The 21921-nt window shown below is 46.8% G+C and overlaps 1 protein-coding gene across 4 annotated transcripts in view; it reads left to right on the forward strand.

Moving 5' to 3' along the window:
• Positions 1-21921, forward strand: part of LOC147014562 (uncharacterized) — a 151488-nt gene that overhangs the window by 127905 nt on the left and 1662 nt on the right. For 2 of the 4 annotated variants that reach the window (XR_015050458.1, XM_085850721.1), the window contains one exon: positions 14821-16005. The exons of the other annotated variants lie outside the window; for them this stretch is intronic. Coding sequence is in view for 1 of the 2 variants with exons in the window: in XM_085850721.1 (XP_085706847.1) it covers positions 14821-14995 (175 nt within the window). In the remaining variant the exon portion in view is untranslated. Of the gene's footprint in view, positions 1-14820; positions 16006-21921 lie in introns of those variants that run through there. 4 annotated transcript variants of the gene reach the window in all.

Raw genomic sequence — 21921 nt, forward strand, 5'->3', positions numbered from 1 at the left:
CAGGCAGATGCCTGGCCCATCCCCATCTCCTTGGGATGCCGATCAACCTGCTGCAACCACGAGGCACGTGGTGGGCCCATTGGCCTCCTCCACTCACGAGACTCCCTCGCTGATGGAATCTGGTGAGCAGGATCAGCGTCAGGAAAATGAGCCACATGTCCATATAATACAACCGCAGCTGATGCTCACCGACTAGGCAGGTAACAAATCTCATTTGAGTCTCTCTCAGCAACGGCTCGTTGGACACAAAGTCCGACCAGCGATAGCTAAGGATTCTCCGAAGAGACCTGGTACTAAAGGAATTAAGTCTCCATCTCAGATCTTTGGTCAGAGTCCAAGTCTTGCATCCATAGAGCAAGACTGGAAGCACCAAGGACCTGAAGACTCAGACTTTCGTCCTCCCGCACAAGTACCGGCAGCGCCACACCCCATGATCCAGTGAATCCATGACTCCCCAGGCCCGACCCAGACGTCTATTGACCTCTGACTCACAGCCGGCAGAGACATGAATATCACTGCCAAGGTAAGTGAATCTCTCCACGACCTCAACATCCTCACCACAAACAGGCACAGACAGGACAGCAGCATCCAAGTTGTCATTGAAAGCCTGGATCTTAGTTTTGATGGAGGAAACCCGTAATCCCAGCGGCTCTGACTTCTCATTTAAGCACCTCGAGGGCCCCCAAAAGGATATCTCAAGTCTCTGCAAAGATGTCTGTATCATCTACGAAATCAAGGTCAGAGATCTTGACATTCCCAAACGATGCACTGCAGCTTGATCTCTCCGACATCCTCCCTAGAATCCAGTCCATACAAGTGCTGAAAAGTGTGGGGGCCAGTACACACCCCTGATGCACTCCAGTAACAACTGGAAATAAGTCAGAGATGGTACCACCACACTTCACAGCACTCTCAGTACCAGAGTAGAGTTCAGACATCAGATTGATCAGTTTTGGTGGCACCCCACGAAGACCAAGAATCCTCCAGAGAGAGAGCATCCCAATTCACTGAATCAAACGCTTTACAGAGATCAACATACGCTGCAAGCAGCCCTTGTCGAAACTCTCGTCTGCGTTCGGTGAGGACACGAAGAGCAAGGATACTGTCAATCATTGACCCCTTTGGTGTAAAGCCTGACTGCTCTGGACGCTGGTGCTCAAGCAGATGGTGGTGAACCCTATCAAGAATTATCCGAGCAAAGACCTAGCCCGGCACTGAGAGCAGCGTCACCCCTCGGTAGTTGTTGCAGTCTTGGCGATCACCCTTCCCTTTCCAGAGAAGGACAACAAGGCCCCTCTTCCAGTCAGTTGGGATGATGCCTGTGTTCCAGGCAGAACATAGAACTGCATGCAACGACATGAGTGCAGTATTTCCACAAGCCTTGAGAAGTTCAACATGGATGCAGCAGATCCCTGGAGCTTCACCCCATTTCAACTGGTTCACTGCAGCCTGTGTTTCAACAATCGAAGGTGGACCACAGTTGATTGGAGGGTCAGCAACAGGGATTGTAACACCCCTGACATCCAACTCGACAGCTGGTGGATCAGCTTGGTACAACCGCTCAAAGTAACCGGCCCAGCGGGCCTTCACTTCAGACTCCTCTGTCAAGAGCCTGCCACCCTCTGCTCTCACTGCAGTGCTCCGAGGGATGGGCTTGGATGAACGCAATGCGTGAATTCCCCTGTAAGCAGGATGAGAATCCCTTGACCACAGGTGATGCTCTGCCGCCTCACAGATTCCTCACACATAGGCCTCCTTGTCCACCCTTAGCGCACATACAGTTTTACACCTCAGTTCCCTGAACAGCTTAGCTCTGCCATTCAGCCTGGCCCTGTGACCCTGGTCAATGGTATCAAGTGTCCCTTGAGAGACAAATTCTTCTTTGCCCTCCGGTGAGTTCCAAGACATCTTCCGGCAACATCAAGGACGGTGGTCTTTAAGGCACTCCACAACTCTTCAGGACCTCCCAAAGCACCCAGACTTCTCAAATCTCCACTCAGCTTGTTCGCAAACTCCTCAGCTACCCTCTCATCCTTGAGGTTGCCTACATCCAGCCAAGGCTGGGATGGTACCATTCTCCAGGATTTGAGGTGCAGCTTTAGAGTTGCTACAACAGGCCTGTGGTCAGTATTGAGGAACTGAGCACTCCGATAGACCCTGCAGTTCTGGATCATCCTCCAGTGACCATCAACGAGGACATGGGCAATCTCCTTTGCGACATTGCCAGCGTTGGAATACCAAGTCCAGCGATGAGCTTGTGGGCGCTGAAACCATGAACCAGCCACCCTAAGTCCATGACTTCTTGCAAAGTCAAGGAACTTAGTGCTATTCTGGTTCATAGTTCTTGACCCATGGGGACCAACACATGTCTTATAACCATCCCTATCAGTTCCAGTCGATGCATTGAAATCCCCCAAGACTCGAAAGTGTATCTCGTCTGGGGCACTGATCAACCACAGACTCGAGCGTGGCATAAAATGTGTCCTTCACAGTGAGATCACTCGCCTCAGTCGGAGCATAGACAGAGACCAGGGAAATGACACCTAAGGAGTGACGAATCCTTAATCTCATAATACGCTCGTTGACCGGTGTTACCTCAATTACCATTGGGGTCAGATTATTGGACACAGCCACAGCAACTCCTTGGGTATGGTAACCATCAGAGCGACCAGACCAATAGTAGGTATAACCACCCACCATGATCTCGCCGCAATCCAGTCTCCGAACCTCAGAGAGAGCTGCAATCCCGATGTCCAAACGCTTGAGCTCAGATGATAACAGAGACAGGTGATCATCCTCTCTTAGGGATAGGACATTCCAGGCAACCACCCGAAGGGACCGCCTCAGGTTAACCCAAGGAGACCGCCGTCTGGTGGACGAAACCTCAGCACCACTGCGACACACTCTCCCGCAATCTGACCCGGGAGTGTTACCCCGTGGTTTCCCTCCTATCATCAAAGATCGGGGGTCCTGAAGGCTTTGCCCCAATCCCGTCATCCGGTGAGCTGCCCTGCGAAGGGAAGCTGCACAGGAGGTACTCCCACGGAGTGGGTTTTCAGATTTCTTTGCGTTTTTGTGTTTTGCGGAATTAAGGGTTTTATGGTGGCCGGAGTGCAAATCCTGCCACCAACCTCCTAATAAGAAGTAACCCAACTGCAGGACGTCCACAGACACAGTTGGGCACGAGATATGGATGGCCGTTGGCTCACAAGGAGCTCCTCCGCCCTTTGACAGGTTTTGTTTTTAATCCTGCTGGGTGTCCATATCCAAACACCCTCCTCACCAAAAAACTTGGTGCGGGAGACGGTTTCGTCGCCGACAATCCGACCATGGAACAGGTTAGTACAGGTTTACATGATACCTGTAGCAAGTCACAGATCTAATCTGGCCTGACCTGGTGGGGTGGCATAAACCCAGCCAAGCTCTTTTGATAACAGCTACGCCCCTTTGACTCAAATAATGCCCTCTTATTCTTTGGTTTTTGCCACAATTTACGATGTCTCACGAGAGGTTTCAGACAAAAACTAACAAAAACAACCAAAGCAACCCTAACCCTTTATGGTTACCATTTAAAATCTGAACTGTAATTGTCGCATTGTTTATGGTAGTTCCATAATAACCAGCAATTGCTTGAATATGGCAATTCACCTATGTGTGTGAATGTAACACCTAGGTAAACACCTAGGTGTGTGAATCTGTTACAAGAATACCAGAATATCCGAGAATACCAGATCTCTAGTTACCTGTAGATTAGGCAGGAATTTGTAATTTGTTCAGGGTGCTGGGGATAACTCACCTCCGTTTCGTGAAAGAAACTATGGGATCTTTAACACCCACCAAGTAATGCTATCAGACAGGATGTCCAGCTTAACATCCATCCAAGGGATGAGCTCTGCCTGCGAAGCACCAATCAAAGGGTATATAATCAGATCGAGAATCAACCCCAGATTAGACAGCCCAAAGGTTAGTGCGCTACCTCGACAATATCCTATCGCACCAGCCATCTTTCGAGTACATGGGGCCAACAGAAAGCACCTGCAGTGATCCACATACCTAAAGGGCTGAAAAGATCAGGGATATCAAATGAAAGTAAAAAGACAGTTCGAGACTTGAAGGATAGAAGAAGGGACAAGACGGTTGACATGACAATGTGCAAGCATAGATAAAAATTACCTTAAATGGTGGTTGATCCACCTTGCATAAGAGGAAAAACCGACGTTTTGGGACTTACCCTTCATCAGAGCGAAAGAGAGAACAATGGGGACAGAGGTTCAAACAGCAAGACTTCCCTGCACCCATGACGATGTGCAGCCATGACCCATTCAAAGGCACTAACCTGCCTTGGTCTCTCATTCTAAGATGCTGTTGATGACGACGACGATGACGACCAGGGCTTTGGAAACTTCTGCATCGATGTGTTAAGCAGTATAGAGGAATCGTGGGTATATGTGAGAACTCGTACTCAATGACACATTACATGTGCAACACGAGGAGCTAAGGAGCACCGGCTAATAAAATAGGATGCCCAAATGGTACTTGTCCAAGATAACTGATGTCTGATGGTAAGAATAATTTCATGTCAAGAGATTGAAGAAGATAGCGATAGAATGAGGAAGTGTACCAGGTGGTCCGTTGAAAAAGGCAAATAAAAAATGGTGATTTGAAGGCTGTGTTCCAGATCATAGAGCAATCCATGATGTTCCACATGGTGGAGCAGCGTATGGTGTTTCAAATGGTAGGACAGTAAAATGTCATGAATTTCTTCTTGACTCTAAGTTAAGTGCGGAGCATTGCTGATTTCTAAAATTCAACTTGCTAATCAGTGGATAGAACACACAACACCACCATAGGACACACTTAAATCGACTCAAGTGTTAAGATTCTTATCAATCATGGCCAACTCGTTCTGCTGATCATAGTCATGAAGGTGGATGGCTGTACATTTGCGGCTGCATGGTGAGAATGGCATCAGAACATACTGGTCAGAAATAGAAAATGATTTACTTTTAAGCAAATACTGCAAAGCAAAACAACTACAATTAAATAAATGCAAGGTACGTTGTACATCTCAGCAATACCACAATCTCATCCTGCTGAGGTTAGACGAGCCTGGGGTATGACAGTCAATCTGGAAAGGTGAAAGGACTTGTTTCAAATCATCAGCCCCCAAAACTCACATTTCTGACTCTCCTCCAGCATGTTTCTTACCGGATTATTAATAATAGCTTTCCCATCTCATTTTCTCCAATGTGACAAGTTCAAATCCTTCCTAGTTTGTTCACAACACCCCTGCCCATGACCTGGCCACCTACAGCTGTTAATTTTCCTCAATCCCTGAATTTAGGTTATTGCGACCCCCCCCTCTCCCTCACCTCTTTTTGTCTTAGTTGTCGGTTGGTTTGTTCCTTTTCTATTTCATCCTCACTTTCCCCTTCCTTTTCTTGCTGTGTTCCATTAATCTTGTGTGTAGCTTGTTCACTCCCACATGTCCTTCTACCCCTCCCCTTGATGTCACTGTCACTTCTACTCTGCTGTTGGTGTTTCCCCCTTTCCATGTTGTCCCCTTCCATTCTACTCTAGGTCTTCCATAAGTCTTGATCACGTATACCAAAAAATAATATAAATATATATATATTTTTTTTTTCCTGAACTTTCAAATTGTCACAGAGATTCCCATCATCACAGAGAGAAATAGAAGTAAAATATATCTCTGATCATGATTGAGGCTGAATTTATTTGTTATTGAACGGTTTATTCCTAAAAAAAAAATAAAAAAAAGTAACAAAGGATTACAGGTTTGTAATAAAAAGGATTCTCGAGGCAAATCCTGATCTGACTCCTGGAATCATGGCAAGCAGCATGGACTGTGGATCGGCAAACCATTGGAACAAAAAGCTCATCAAGGCTGCAGACACAGTCACCCGACAGTTTCTCATTGTGAAGACCTCGAACTGTCGACCCAACGCATCAGCAATGAGCAAGGCGTGTGTTTTACTGCAGAGAGGAGGCCATGGCTCCCACTCTGCAGCGTGTGAGTTAGTGTTGGTAGGAGTTAATGGTGATGGATCGGAGCGTGGGATGTGCGCTCATTTCTAAACCTTGCTCGGTGTTTCCCGAGCGTGCAGATGATCTTTCTTTATAGATTGCGTCGTGTCTACCTCTCAGCAAAAGACCAGGAAACAGAAATCTTTGTGTATTGAGGTTAAGTGTATCACCTCTAGGTTTTGGAAACAAATCCCTGATGGACTAAATTATTCAGCATTTTCTCCAGTCTGTCGCATCATAGTAATTACTTGTTTTGTGATTGCGGTATCTCACCAACATATTCATGTGCAATCAGGGAAAGTGTGTCTGTCATCTTTTGATACACATTCAAAGTGTCATTTGACCTCTGTAGTTATGAGAACCACAGCATTGATGTTGGTCGTTCAGTGATCTTTGACCAAATCCTTTTTCATCAGTTCATGAAATTTCAATACCTGCAGGTTGTTGACTTTTTGTCAAACAACACCTGCAGCCAGACCATGAACCAATGAAGAGATATACTGAAGGCCCAGCAGACTTTGGGGTGTTACTCTGTTTCACCATTGTCCCTCATTACAGGGTACACCAGCTCACTCCAGCAGGTACTCCCTTCCTCAATGTGCAAATGAAGCACCCAATAAACAAGCACTGCCCGGTCAACTGGAACGGCTCCTAGAGGCAGTGCATGAGTTAAGATCAAATTCTTTCGCTTTGTTCTGAAGGATGATTTGCAGTAAGGCTTTGTTTTACTGCTAAGGCCATATTGCTGATGGTCTTGAAGGATGCAGTAAACAGCAAGTGTGTGTGCGTGAGTGTTTTCCTGGTCGGCTACCTCCCCGTGGTGAACCCCGGTAACGTAACGTCCTATTGGAACTGCTGCTAAAGCTGACTAGTCACAGTCATGTATCGTGTGGAGTAGTCCAGAAGGTAATGGTGGTCTACTTGCCTTGGAATGTTAAGTTACTAACTTACCAATTGTACGAGGAAATTATTAGAGAAAGTGGCTTGACGCTGCCACAGCAGAACTGCACTGCCCAAGTTGGGCACAGACGCTGTTCAAGGAATGTTCTAGCAGTAGCAACTTGGAATGTCTGCTCATCAGTGGAAAGATCAGAAAACAACAGTATCTGCAGGAAGCGTACATTGGGAATCCCACAATATAATACAAGACAATGTCTGTATGTCTGTTCCTTATAGAATCAAAAACCTCTTGGACGACCTCCACCAAATTTTGCTTTCATGCATGGGGTACCCAGAGTCTGGTCAGGGACTTTAAATAGATACCATCTCACCCCTCTCCCCCCCCCCCAACCCCCACGTGTGTGGAGATGACTGAAAATTTTCATCTGTAAATGTTGAATATTACAAGTGGTTTCACCACTGGCCCCTGATGGACAGAGGAGGTATTGTGGGTATATAACTATGCCAATTCTGAAAACAAATCCTCTCATTCCAGGAGGGAGTAGGTACGACTAGTTGGAGTAAATCCACAGGCAGTAGCTCATAAGTTGGACCTCCTGCTAAAAGAACTAAGATATGATTATGTGTTTGTGGCTGGGATTCAGGAGACAAAATGGTTTGGCGAAGATGTGTGATCAGCAGATGGGCATACGTTTCTATGTTCGAGATGCTCAAGACCAAGTGGCAATGAGGGTAGAGTAAGAAATGATGGTGTTGGGATCGCATTGGAAGAGAAAGCTATAACAGCATGGAGAGAGGGGGGGGGGTGAGGTGTGGGAAGCAGTAAACTCATGAATTGTTCCAACTCAGCTGAAACTCAAAAGTTCAGGACAGAGATGACCTGGTGGCTCCAGGCAGACGTCCAACACTTTGGTGACAGTGATGTCGGTGGATGCATCCATAGCCAAGGCACCTTCTGGAGTAAAAAAACAGAAGTTGTCTGCTGAGTTGCAAGATATGTTGGACAGAGTGCCACGGTCAAATATTTTTATTGTGCTTGGTGACTTCAATGCAAGGGTTGGCAAAATAAATCCAGCAAATGACGTGTGGCGACGAACACTGGGAATGCATGAGATACTGTTATTCTGTTGGTGAAGAGTTCCGAGAGTTTTGCATAATGAGCCACTCCAACAGTAATGAACACGTGGCTTGAAAAGGAATAAATCCATCTGGGCACATGGATGTACCCAGCTACGAAGAGGTACCACATGATTGACTATGCTGTGATGCATGCCAGTCATCAAATGTTTTGTAATGATGTACAGGTTATGAGAGGAGCAAACTGCCGATCAAATGACTGATTGGTGCAAGTCAAATTGTTAGTGAAGGCTTCTTTACTCATGACCCAAGAGATGGAGTTCATCAGCCCCACTTACAGTCTACCAGCTAAACAAGCAAAATCGAGAAGAAGCTTACTGAGAAGACATGGCTCAATGACAACAGTAAATGGCACACGATTCTGAGAGTTCCACGGAGCAGAATTGGGACACCCGGAAAGCATGCATTGTAGCAGCAGCAGAACACGTAATAGGCCGTGCAAGGAAGAATCAACCAGATTGGTTCCCAAAAAGTGCTGACATCCCACAGGTGCTGAGTGTGAGTGAAACGGTCATACATAGTGATGCAGTGGGAGGCGAACACCACCAATCGAAGCACCCCGACTGAGCACCACCAAGGTCTGAGGTTCACCCCCCAACCTACACTGTCCATACAATGGACTAACGAAGAAAGCCAGCACGTACGAGCCGGGAGAGCGTGACTTCGCTGAAAGGGAAGTTCTCCCTTTCCTTTCCCCAATCTTATTTCTATTTCCCTGCCTCGCTGTCCCTCCTGTCCCATGTGCTTGCATGTCTAAGTTGAGAGTAAGATAGATGATAGCCAATTTTGTTTAGTTATGGGGTCCATCGTGTTATCTGTCCTTTCTTGCTCAGTCATTGTTTTTTCTTCCCCTTCCCTATTTCTATTGTCAAATAAATCCTGTATTCCTCTGATACCTCCCAGTGGTGTTTGTGTCGCCCTTGTAACCTCCGTGCTGAAATATGATCGATGGCGCACTGCAAAAGAGGCCGTTAAAATTGGCGCACATGTCGCACACGCGTGCTCAAATTCAAATTTCGGTCAACGGCTGCAACAATGTGGACCGCATAGACTTAGTCAACTGATTATATGTGGAGGAGCCAAGCTGTGGGATAGGCTGCTTGAGCTCATGCAGGAGGTGTGGGAAAAACAGAATGTCGTTGGTGACAGCCGAGACACAGAGATTGTTCCTACCCTAATAATTTGAGTGCCCTTCAGATATGCAATACCTGGCGTGGCATCAGCCTTCTTGAGGTTGTAGGTAAAGTCTTTGCCAGAATCGTACTGGAAGAGCTGCAGACCTTCGGACAGAATATCCTGCCAGAGTCCAAGTATGGATTTTGGATGGGCCATGGATGTGTCAACATGATTTTTGCTGCCCGACAGCTGGTGGAGAAAAACAGAGAAGATGATGATCCCTGTTTATGCAACTTGTGAATTTAAAGAAGTCCGATAACTCAGTGCCTAGACAAGCCCCGTTGCATATGCTGGGGAAGTGTGGTGTGCAACCATCATTATATCCTTCCACAAGGGCATGCCGACTGAAGTGAGAGAGGGAGCTTCAGACACTGACAGCATTGAAGTGAAAAATGGTCTTTGACATTGATGTACCCTCACCCCAACTTGATTCAAAATCTATTTCAGTGCCTTAGTTGCCAACTGGAGTGAGAAATACCCTCAAGCTGGAGTGAATGTGAGGTTTAATTATGGCAGGAAACTTGTTGGAGATCATATAGCAACGGCATGGCCGAATGAAGTGAGAATAACAGAATCCCAATTTGCAGATGATACGGCAATGCATGCTACTATACGAGATGCCTTTGAGTAAGCAGAGTCAGTGTTTATTCAGTCAGAGAGAGGTTGGGGATGATGGTGAAGAATGACGCGACGAAAGAGTTGGAAATAGGAAAACATGCAGAAGGTGACGATGTCGGCCCAGTGTGGCTAGAAGGCAGCTCAAGAGAAACAGTTAAGGATTTCACATGCTTTGGAAGCAACATTACAAATGACAGTGAGCTGAGAAAGGAAGTGTTGTATCGTATTGATGAAGTTGCATGAGCCTTTGGATGTTTGAAAAATCCCATTTTTCAAAGTTGCAAACTGTCAGAAGCAACCAAAGCGGGCAATGTACCGTGATGTGGTCTTAGCAGTTGCACTTTATGGGGCTGAGACATGAACCATCAAAGCAGAACAAGTGAGGCACTTGAAATCCTTCCATAATTATTGCATTAGGACCATCATCGGAGTGACCAAGTACCAACACAAGAAGGAACACATCTCTTCCAACCAACTCGCTCCTACTTGTTGCATAGAGGAGTCAATAGCTGACACTCTCATGACACACCAGCTACATTGGCTTGGCCACAAGGGGCCACAGTGGATGCCGAAACAGCTGTTGGTTGGAGAACTGGAGATAAGGCAGAAAAAGATATGAAGCACAAACAAGAGATGGCGAAACAGTATTATATCTGATTTATAGGTCACTGGGATCAACGATAGATCGTATGATCTTTCACAGGAAAGGGTGATATGGCTTCAATTATGCAATGATGGAATTAGAAGAATCGTGGAACAGTGTCATCACCAAAATGAGTGCACAGTTAACAGAGTGGGTAAAAAGGGCAACTACTCCTGCCCCTGCAACAGTTCTTTTTGCCACAAAGGAGACCTCACATGGCACAACCAATTAGTGGGGTGGAACTTCCTGACTAACTATGTGTGGACCATACTGGACCAATGGAGGAAAAGACAGAATGAGAAAGGGACATTTATAATACAAGCAATTTATTTATCAATCGAGGGTGAGGAATGGCATGTGAACAACAAAGGATTTTATTACAAAAGCGATGTATACAGCAGGGAAAGCAAGGATTTTTGGGGTGTGGCAAAAGAAATTCAATTATTTACAAAAATAGACACTGGAAAGCTAACGCGACACAAATATCCACAAATTTATCTTACGCAAACATGACAGGCGGCATCAGACACACACCTGAGGAAATCAGAGAGCAAATAAAGATGAGAGAAAGTTCGAGGGGTGGGCGACCTCTTTGTACCTGGTGCGGTCGATGGACCACCGCAACCCAGTCGCTTGGGGAAGGGGAGGGGGGGTCAGGTCAGGTCAGGTATGGGGAGCATGCGCTGGAGCAGCGTGTTGCTGCGTCCAGCATGTCGCTGGAGGCTATGTTCCCTCCGCTGTACATACACAAGTAAATGTGAAATTTCTAAAGGATTAAACTTATCTTTTTCTTGTGTTTGGAGAAATATATTGAGTGAACAACAAATTTAGGAATGTGCCAAAATTAACCAGCTTCATTGAGCTGTGTGATTTAATGCATTCACTGCTTGACATCGTGCCCTATCCCCAGAGGGACTGCTTATGCATGGCATCTGCCAGATCTGTGTCTATACTTTTTGGAGGTTTTGTGAGGTGCTCTACAGGGGATCAAAGCAAATTTGGTGAAAAACAGACGTTTCAAAATAAAGTTGTAATGTTTGCGCGCACCGCGAACCGATGTACCACGTGATGCGTGCACAAACGTGCAAGCAAAGTGGTGGATAATGTGCAATATTTATTTCACAGGGGATGAAACTCTGTGATGTCTCCAGCTTTGTTTTACGTTAAACAGCATCTCTTTTGTGGATAAAGTCATCGTTTGAATGAATTCATTTTATTTCTTTAACTGCTGTGGGCACGGGCGTGTGGAAGACCGGCTTTAAAGTTAGAGGGATCCTATATGGCATGCAGCCACAGCCTGGCCAGCCGTTCCTTATCAACTATTTAATTGGAGTGCTTGCTTGAGTGCTTAAGCCACTTGTTGAGCACCATACAGTCGATAGCAGCTCCACATTGCATCATTATGAGCAAATCCTTCACTCACTGCGGACGTTTTTTCTGTGCCACGTCATTCAGAGCAAGTGGTTTGTGCTCCATCATCCTGAGTGAGTGGTCTGTGCTCCATCATCCTGAGTGAGTGGTCCTTGCTCCGTCCTCCTGAGTGAGTGGTCTGTGCTCCGTAATCCTGAGCGAGTGGTCCGTGATGCGTCGTCCTGAGCAAGTGGTTCGTGCTCCATCATCCTGAGTGAGTGGTTCGTGCTCCATCATCCTGAGCGAGTGGTCTGTGCTCCGTCATTGTGAGCGAGTGGTCTGTGCTCTGTCATCCTGAGCGAGTGGTCTGTGCACCGTCATCCTGAGCGAGTGGTCCGTGCTCCGTCATCCTGAGCGAGTGATCCGTGCTCTGTAATCCTGAACAAGTGGTCTGTGCTCCATCATCCTGAGCGGGTGGTCTGTGCTCCGTCATCCTGTGCGAGGGGTCCGTGCTCCGTCATCCTGTGCGAGGGGTCCGTGCTCCGTCATCCTGTGTGAGTGGTCCGTGGTCCGTCATCCTGAGCAAGTGGTTCGTGCTCCATCATTCTGAGATATTTGTTGTGAAATAAAACCCGATTTTTGAGTCATTTGATGTATAAACATGTTTTCTTAATTATCGAGCCAAATTTTTTTCCCACCTGTCACACGCAGCTGTTTATAAAGATTAATGTTGTGAACCTATCCCTGCAAATTATGTACTGTAGTCGTTAATGAAACTGACTCCAATCTGCCGATTCCCGAATGTGTGTGTGTGTGTGTGTGTGTGTGTGTGTGTGTGTGTGTGTGTGTGTGTGTGTGTGTGTGTGTGTGTGTGTCTCTGTCTCCAGACATTTCCCGGCAGTATGTGTGGACGGTAATTTATCTCCGAGTGGTATTTACCTCTGGATGGAGTTTGTGTCCGGGCGTTGTTTATCTCCAGACACTGTTTGTCTCCAGACCTGTTCGGGCCATGTCTGTTTGTCTCTGGATGTGTCTGGGCTGTGATTGTCTCCGGACATATCCGTGTTTGTCTCCAGATGGTGTTTGTCTCTGGACGTGGCCGTGTGGTGTTTGTCTTTGGATTTGTCTGGGGGGTTTTGTCTCCGGATGTGTTCGGGCAGTATTTATCTCCAGACATGTCCAGGCAGTGTTTATGTCTGGACCGGAGTTTGTCTCTGGACGTGTCTGGGTGATGTTTATGTCTGGATGGGAGTTTGTCTCTGGATGTGTCTGAGTGGTGTTTGTCCCCAGACGGCTTAGCTCCAGTTGCGTCTGGCGGGTGTTGTCTCCGAACGTATCTGGGCAGTGTTTGTCTCTGGACATGTCTGGGCGGTGTTTGTTTCCAGACTTGTCCGGGTGGTGTTTGTCTCAGGGTGGTATTTATAGTATGACTGGTAGAAAATGGATTTTAGAAATTATTTTGTTTCCATCTTCACTGTTATTCTATGCAGAAGCATTTTGATGTGACAGTATGAATCATAATTAATGCTCCACCGCATGTCTGCCTTCCCTTCTTCTCACCTCATGCTGTCTTCCCTTTCCTCACCCTCCCTTCATCCTCGCTTCCCCAAATTTACCCCAGGGGGAGAGCATACATGGATACATAGGTGACCCGAGGATTAGTTATTTCATTTGTCTTTGTGTAGATTGTGCTTGACCGCTTGTCAAAGGGTTGTTTGGGTGGCATGCGTTGGTTAGTTTGTGATTCTCTGGTGTGATGTCTTTCTCCCCTGCCCCCTCTGCTACTTTCAATAGTTCCTCCTTCACACCATTGAACGTTCAACCCCTCTGCAACATTCAACAATCCCTCCTTCACCCCACTGGTCCATGCAAACCATCTGCTACTTTCAATCTTTCCTACTTCACACCATCAGTCCATTCCAAAACAGTTGCTACTTTTAACCCCCATCAGTGCACCCATCCCTCCACCCCCTCTGCTGCTTTCAATCTTTCCTCCTTCACCCCATTGGTCCATTCCAAACCCCTCTATTTTAAATCTTCCCTCCTTTACCCCATTGGCCCATTTCAACGGCCCACCAATAATCCCCTTCATCAAACATCATTTTGACAATCCCTCCTTCACCCCATCGATCTTACCTTCAGATCCACAGCCATTCGGTTATCCCTTGGTCCAGCAGCGTCCCTCTCCATTTTCACTCCATTCGCACATTGATTGGTTGGGCACAGTCGGTCTGTCTGTGGTCATCAATCCTTCAGGCCGATTGGATTACCTTCATCGGATGGGACTGTGTCCATTCTCATAGGCATATATGTGGCACGAGGTACGGTGCTTTTCCCGTGCATGGTGGACGCGGCACACCTCACAGGCGTGGTACAGTGGGGCCTGTACAATGAATGCTTGTGCACGGGGGAGGCAGAGGAGGGTGAGTCGCATATCTTGCATACCGGAGAAGACTTGCCTACTGGGTCTGGACACCTCAGGAACGCGGCTGAATGTCCCATCATACCGCAGGGCCACTGCCCATCTTCCCGATTCTCCACCCTCCCGATCCACCACTTCGCGATCCACACATGCATGACATCACAACATGGTTGTGCCTGGTGTGTGTTCAGTTACCAAGCAGCTAGCTCGTGTTTGCCCAGCCAGCTTTTCTTTTATCAATGGTTTTCAATGGAGTGCTTGCTTGAGTGGGCACTTGGTGAGCATGCTACAAGAAACTTGGTAACTGAACACATCCCTGGTGTTTGTAGAGCTGGGTGGTGGTTATTGATGGTTAAACGTTGGGGATGGCGAACCGGGTGGTATTTTGGGGCTGCCTGGTGAATATGTTGACCGAGCTGTTTCGTCGAAGCGTCAACTGGGGCTGTGTGGCTGCCTTCTTCCAGTTTGGTGTCGCGCTATATGCAGAGGTGGCAACACCGGCACACATGGACTCGCTTTCTGCTTGCAGATATGACTACATGGAGAATGAACTTCATCCTTGGATCATTGCTAATGGCCGGTGGTTTCCTCCATCTCTTGCTGGAGAGCTGCTCTCATTGCTGGTGGTGCTTTGCTGTGGTTGGGGTGAGGCCAAGGAGGCAGTGCTTTGCATGGGTTTCGGGTGGCTTGAGTTGGGCCAATGATGGCTGCTCGGCTAGTTTCGCGAGTGGGTTGGGTGGTGGCGGGGCTGGCAGGGCACCTCTCATGGTCATTTTTCAAGATAGGCACTGTACTGCTGCTGCCGAAACCATTTTGGGTATGAAATGGAATTTATATTTTGGATTATATGCTTATTTTTAGGATTGTGATTAGTACCTGTAAATTGATGCAGTAGTGTGTAAATGTACTTTGTGAAACCCATCCATTAAAATGATCATCATGGGGCAACAGCCCTCCAAAGATAAAATATCGATGATGATGATGATGATGATGATGATGATGATGATGAGACGGTGTGGAATGTGAGAGGTACAGTATCGGGGTGAAGAAGAGACCGCAGGTATGGCTATGTATGATGCCGATTGATGCTGTGTTCGATGGTGATCTATAAAGCTTCCATTTCCTCAACGGACTCAACGCTGTCCAATTATAATGTGTAAGTGTGAAATATAAGTCTGTTTCAGTCGCGCTAAACTTCCGGATATTTCAAAAACGATCTTTAAAATCATCATTTTATTAAAACTAAACTATAAACTTAAACACTGTGTGGGGTATCGTGCTCTATGAACTCTTTAGTTTATATAAGGCGGTGATGTTGGCCTATTTCACACCATATGAGGTTTACTAACACTATGGACAAAATGAAACTTTAGGTAAATTGGAGATCACAGGCACAGATGCAGCTGAGCAACTCAAGGGATCAATATTTTGACCCAAACCTTCCTTTACTGGATTAAAAGACATCCCACAGTGTTACATGACAATCCATGGTGCTACACACAGCATTCTGCAATGTTGAAAGCAATTATATGACATTACATCATGTTACACAGCATTTCTCAGTGTTATACTGTATTCCACGTGTTTGCCACTCGTAATAAACGGTACTTCTGTGAGCATACGTTGTAAAAACACACCAAGCCGGTTATAATGTATACACAAAAGAAAACAGCAATGCCATATTTGGATGTGTGAATGCTGAAGAGGAAAACTATGGGCGGAGGAAGGTAAATGGTTAGTTGCAGGATGTGTGTGTGTGTGTGTGTGTGTGTGTGTGTGTGTGTGTGTGTGTGTGTGTGTGTGTGTGTGTGTGTGTGTGTGTGTGTGTGTGTGTGTGTAGGGTGGGTTGGGTGTATTTGTATGGGGGAGGGAGGAGTGTATAGTTTGTGGGTGAGGGGGGAGAGGTCAGGTCAGGTCAGGTATGGGAGCATGCGCCAGAGCAGCGCGTCGCTGCGTCCACTTTCCACCGGTACTCCAGGAGTCTCCGTCTGGCTATCCCCCAGGCAGATGCCAAGCCCATCCCCATCTCCTTGAGATGCCGATCAACCTGCTGCAACCACGAGGCACGTGGTCAGCCCATTGGCCACCTCCACTCACGAGACTCCCTCGCTGAGAGAATCTGGTGAGCAAGATCAGCATCAGGAAAACGAGCCACATGTCCATACAGCCACAGCTGATGCTCACGGACTATGCAGGTAACAAATCTCATTTGAGTCTCTCTCAGCAACCGCTCGTTGGACACAAAGTCTGACCAGCGATAGCCAAGAATTCTCCGAAGAGACCTGGTACCAAAGGAATTAAGTCTCCATCTCAGATTCTTGGTCAGAGTCCAAGTCTTGCATCCATAGAGCAAGACTGGAAGCACCAAGGACCTGAAGACTCGGACTTTCATCCTCCCGCACAGGTACCGGCAGCGCCACACCCCATGATCCAGTGAATCCATGACTCCCCAGGCCCGACCCAGATGTCTGTTGACCTCTGAGTCACAGCCAGCAGAGACATGAATATCACTGCCAAGGTAAGTGAATCTCTCCACGACCTCAACATCCTCACCACAAACAGACACAGACAGGACAGCGGCATCCAAGATGTCATTGAAAGCCTGGATCTTAGTTTTGACCCAGGAAACCCGAAATCCCAGGGAAGAGAGGGGTAGTTGTAATTCCTCATCACAGTTGGACAAAATTCTGCCGTTTTCATCCCATTATTTGTCCTTGTATTCTGCCTTCTCGTGTTGTTAAACAAGTTGTCTGGTCCTCTCAACAGCAGTAATTGACAGTATAATTTCAACGTCATGAAAATCATTAGTTGAAGCTCTACATTTACAATGTACTTATTTGAGTGTAAGTGTGTCACCATCAAATGAAAGTTTATTTTTTGTAAGATGTTAGCTGATTGCTTCAGAGTAATTTTGCATTCATTAAATGAAGTTTCAATATCATAAAAAAAAATATAATCTGAGATATGTTCCCTCACAAGGAGCTTCAACGCAGGAGATAACCATTCGGAACACAAAGCTTGCACAACAGTTACCAACCAATGATTGTTTGTCGATGTTCTATCCTTTTAAAATGCTGAACATCAAGCAAAGAAGCAGCACGTACCATTTTAAAAGTCTTCGGTTTGACTCAGCCTGGGTTGAAACCACTAAACTCCCAGACTCAGAGCAGACTCTCTCGAACCAGAGTGGTTATCAAAGAAAACGGTGTTATTAAGAAGATGAGCATCTGCATCTCAATCATGCCAACAATTTAGTCATAACACACTGAGCAAGAACACCAGGTAATTGCTGGTGATGTCACTCGGCCTTTGTGTTGAAAATGGACAATTTGATATTTAAAAATAGTTTGTAATTTAAAATCACAAGCTTGCTGCTTAATCACAAATTTGTGGATAAAAATCAAAAGGTTGGTGTTTAAAATCACAAATTTGTTTGAAAATCACAAGTGTATAGCTTAAAAGCGTGCTTGTTTCAACTCATGCTTGTGCTTTAAATCACCCTCTGGTCTTGCATCACCCTCTGCTCTTTCCGTGTTTGTCAGGTCAGGTAAGGTCAGGTCAAGTCAGGTATGGGAGCATGTGCCGGAGCAGCGTGTTGCTGTGTCCACTTTCTGCTGGTACTCCAGGGGTCTCCATCTGGCCATCCCCTCGGCAGATGCCTGGCCCATCCCCATCTCCTGGAGATGCCGATCAACCTGCTGCAACCACGAGGCATGTGATCGGCCCATTGGCCTCCTCCACTCAGAAGGCTCCCTCACTGAGAGAATCTGGTGAGCAGGATCAGCATCAGGAAAACGAGCCACATGTCCATACAGCCGCAGCTGACGCTCACGGATAATGCAGGTAACAAATCTTATTTGAGTTTCTCTCAGCAACTGCTCGTTGGACATAAAGTCTGACCAGTGATAGCTAAGGATTCTCCGAAGAGACCTGGTACCAAAGGAATGAAGTCTCCGTATCAGATCCCTGGTCAGAGTCCCAGTCTCATATTCATAGAGCAAGACTGGAAGCAGCAAGGACCTGAAGACCTGGGCTTTCGTCTTCCCGCACAGATACCTGAAGCACCACACCCCATGATCCAGTGAATCCATGATTCCTCACTTCTGTTGACCTCTGGCTCACAGCCAGCAGAGACATGAATATCACTGCCAAAGTAAGTGAATATCTCCATGATATCAACATCCTCACCACAAACAGGCACAGACAAAATAGCAGCATTCAAGATGTCATTGAAAGTCTGGATCTTAGTTTTGACCCAGGAAACCCGAAATCCCAGCAGCTCCGAATCCTCATTCAGCACCTCGAGGGCCCCCAAAAGGATATCTGGAGTCTTCGCAAAGATGATTGCATCATCTGTGAAATCAAGGTCAGAGATCTTGACATTCCCAAACAATGCAGCATAGCTTGATCTCTCCAACATCCTCCCCAGAATCCAGTCCACACAAGTGCTGAAAAGTGTGGGGGCTATGACATACCCCTGACAAACTCCAATAACAACGGGAAGTAAGTCAGAGATGCTATCACCACATCTCACAGCACTCTCAGTACTAGAGTATAGTTCAGACGTCAGATTGAACAGTTTTGGTGGCACCCCATTAAGACCAAGAAACCTTCAGAGGGCATCCCAATTCATTGAATCGAATGCTTTCCAGCCCCTGCCAAAACTCTCGTCTGCATTTGGTGAGGACCCGAAGAGCAAGGATACGGTCAATCGTTGACCTCTTTGGTGTAAAGCCTGACTGCTTTGGATGCTGGTGTTCCAGCAGATGGTGGCAAACCCTATCAAGAATTATCCGAGCGAAGACCTTGCCCGGCATTGAGAGCAGGGTCACCGCTCAGTCGTTGTTACAGTCTTGGCGATCACCATTCCCTTTCCAGAGAGGGATAACAAGGCCCCTCTTCCAGTCAGTTGGGATGATGCCTGTGTTCCAGGCAGAGCACAGAACTGCATGCAATGACATGAGTACAGCATTTCCACCAGTCTTGAGAAGTTCAGCATGGATGCTAAAGATCCCAGGAGCTTTACCCCCATTTCAACCAGTTCACTGCCACCTGTGTTTCCACAAATGAAGGTGGACAACAGTTGATTGGAGGGTCAGCAATCGGGATTGTAACACCACTGACATCCAACTCGACAGCTGGTGTTTCAGCCAGGTACAGACGCTCAAAGTAAATGGCCCAGCGGCTCTTCACTCCTGACACCTCTGTCATGAGCCCACCGCCCTCTGCACTGCAGTGCACCGTGGGACGTGCTTGGAGGAAGGCAATGCGCAAATTCACCTGTAAGCAGGAACAAAATCACTTGAGCACAGGTGATGCTCCACCCCCTCACAGATTCCTCACACATAGGCCTCCTTGTCCACCCTCAGTGCACGTACAGTTTTACGTCTCGGCTCCCTGAACAGCTCAGCTCTGCCATTCAGCCTGGCCCTGCGACCCTGGTCAATGGTATCCAGTGTTCCTTGAGAGACAAAATTCTTATTCGCCCTACGGTGAGTTCCAAGACATCTACCGGCATCATCAATGACAGTGGTCTTGAAGGCACTCCACAACTCTTCAGGATCCCCAAAGCACCCAGACCCCCAAATCTCCACTCAGCCTGTTTGCAAACTACTCAGCAACCCTCTCATCCTTGAGTTGGCCAACATGCAGCCTCGGCTGGGATGGTACCATTGCCTGGAATTAAGCTGCAACTTCAGAGTTGCTTCAGCAAGCCTGTGCTCACTATTGAGGAAACCGAGCACTTCTATAACCCTGCAGTTCTCGATCATCCTCCAGCGGCCATCAATGAGTTTGTGCTCATTCTCCTTAACCACACCATCAGCTTTGTAATACCAAGTCCAGCTATGAGCCTGTGGGCGCTGAAACCATGAACCGGCCACCCTAAGTCCACGACTTCTTGCAAAGTCAACGGAACTTAGTGCTTTTCTGTTTCACAGTTCCAGACTCATGGGGATCAAGACATGTCGCATAACTATCCCTGTCAGTTCCAGTCAATGCATTGAAATCCCCCAAGATTGGAATAGTATCTCGCTTGGGGCACTGATCAACCACAGACTCGAGCGTGGCATAAAATGCGTCCTTCATGGTGAGACCACTCGCCTCAGTCAGAGCATAAACAGAGACCAGGGAAATGACACCTAAGGAGTGACGAATCCTGAGTCTCATAATATGCTCGTTAACTGCTGTTATCTCAATTATCATTGGAGTCAGCTTATTGGACACAGCTACAGCAACTCCTTGGGAATGGTAACCATCACAGCGATCAGAGCAATAGTAGGTGTGACCACCCACCATGATCTTGCCACAATCCGGTCTCCAAACCTCAGAGAGTGCTGCAATACTGATGTCCAAGCACTTGAGCTCAGATGATAACAGAGACAGGTGATCATCCTCTCTTAGAGAAAGGACATTCCATGCACCAACGCGAAGGGACCGCCTCAGGTTAACCCAAGTAGACAGCTGTCTGATGGGCGACACCTCAGCACCACCCCGACACACACTATCACAATCTGGCCTGGGAAGGTTACCCCATGGTTTCCCTCCTATCATCAAAGATTGGGGGTCCTGAAGGCTTTGCCCCAATCCTGTCATCTGGTGAGCTGCCCTGCGAAGAGCAGTTGCACAGGTGATACTCCCATGGAGTGGGTTTTTAAAAATTTTTTTTTAATGTTTTTGGAATGTTTTGCAAAATGAAGAGTTTTATGGTGGCCGGAGTGCAAATCCTGCCCACCAACCTCCTTATAAAAAGTAACCCAACTGCAGGAGGATATCCGCAGACACAGTTTGGCACTAGATATGGATGACCACTGGCTCATAAGGAGCTCCTCCACCCTTTCACAGGTTTTGTTCTTCATCCGGCTGGGTGTCCATATCATACACCCTCTTCACCAAGAAACTTGGTGGGGAGACGGTTTAGTCGCCGACAACCTGACCATGGAACAGGTCAGTACAGGTTTACATGGTACCTGCAGCAAGTCACAGATCTAATCTCACCTGGCCGGACACATGACTTGTGCTTTGTCCCTGATAAGTTTCTGCAGGGTACACACTGTCCATCATCAAACCCTCCTGGTTAAACTATCTAAATCCAGGATCACTGCTCACCTACATTCATTTGTTCCTGTTTTTCCCGAGCTGTGGAACCAACTTCGACATTCTCTTCAATCTCATTCTTCCCTCCAGGGCTTCCAGACAGCGTTTCCCCACCGTCTCAGATCGTCCCCAATTCAGAACCATGATATTTTCTCCCTCGTTAACCCCAGTCCAATCCCTCATCCTTCCAAATTTCCAGTTTTCCCTCCTCAGAGTTTCTTTCTGTATCTATTATCATCGACCCCATGCATCCTGTGCACCATTCATCTCCAAAACCAATCATGTTTGCAATCGTGCTTGTTGTTTAAATTCATAACTTTGTGCTTTGAATCACAAGTTTATGGTTTGAAATCATGCTTGTTGTTTAAATTTATAACTTTGTGCTTTGAATCACAAGTTTATGGTTTAAAATCACAATATTATGGTTTGAAATCATGCTTGTTGTTTAAATTTATAACTTTGTGCTTTGAATCACAAGTTTATGGTTTAAAATCACAAGATTATGGTTTGAGATCATGCTTGTTGTTTAAATTTA

This window comes from Eptatretus burgeri, chromosome 13 (genome assembly GCF_056783735.1).
Source record: "Eptatretus burgeri isolate ZD-2024b chromosome 13, Ebu_testis_v1, whole genome shotgun sequence".
Lineage (NCBI taxonomy): Eukaryota > Metazoa > Chordata > Myxini > Myxiniformes > Myxinidae > Eptatretus > Eptatretus burgeri.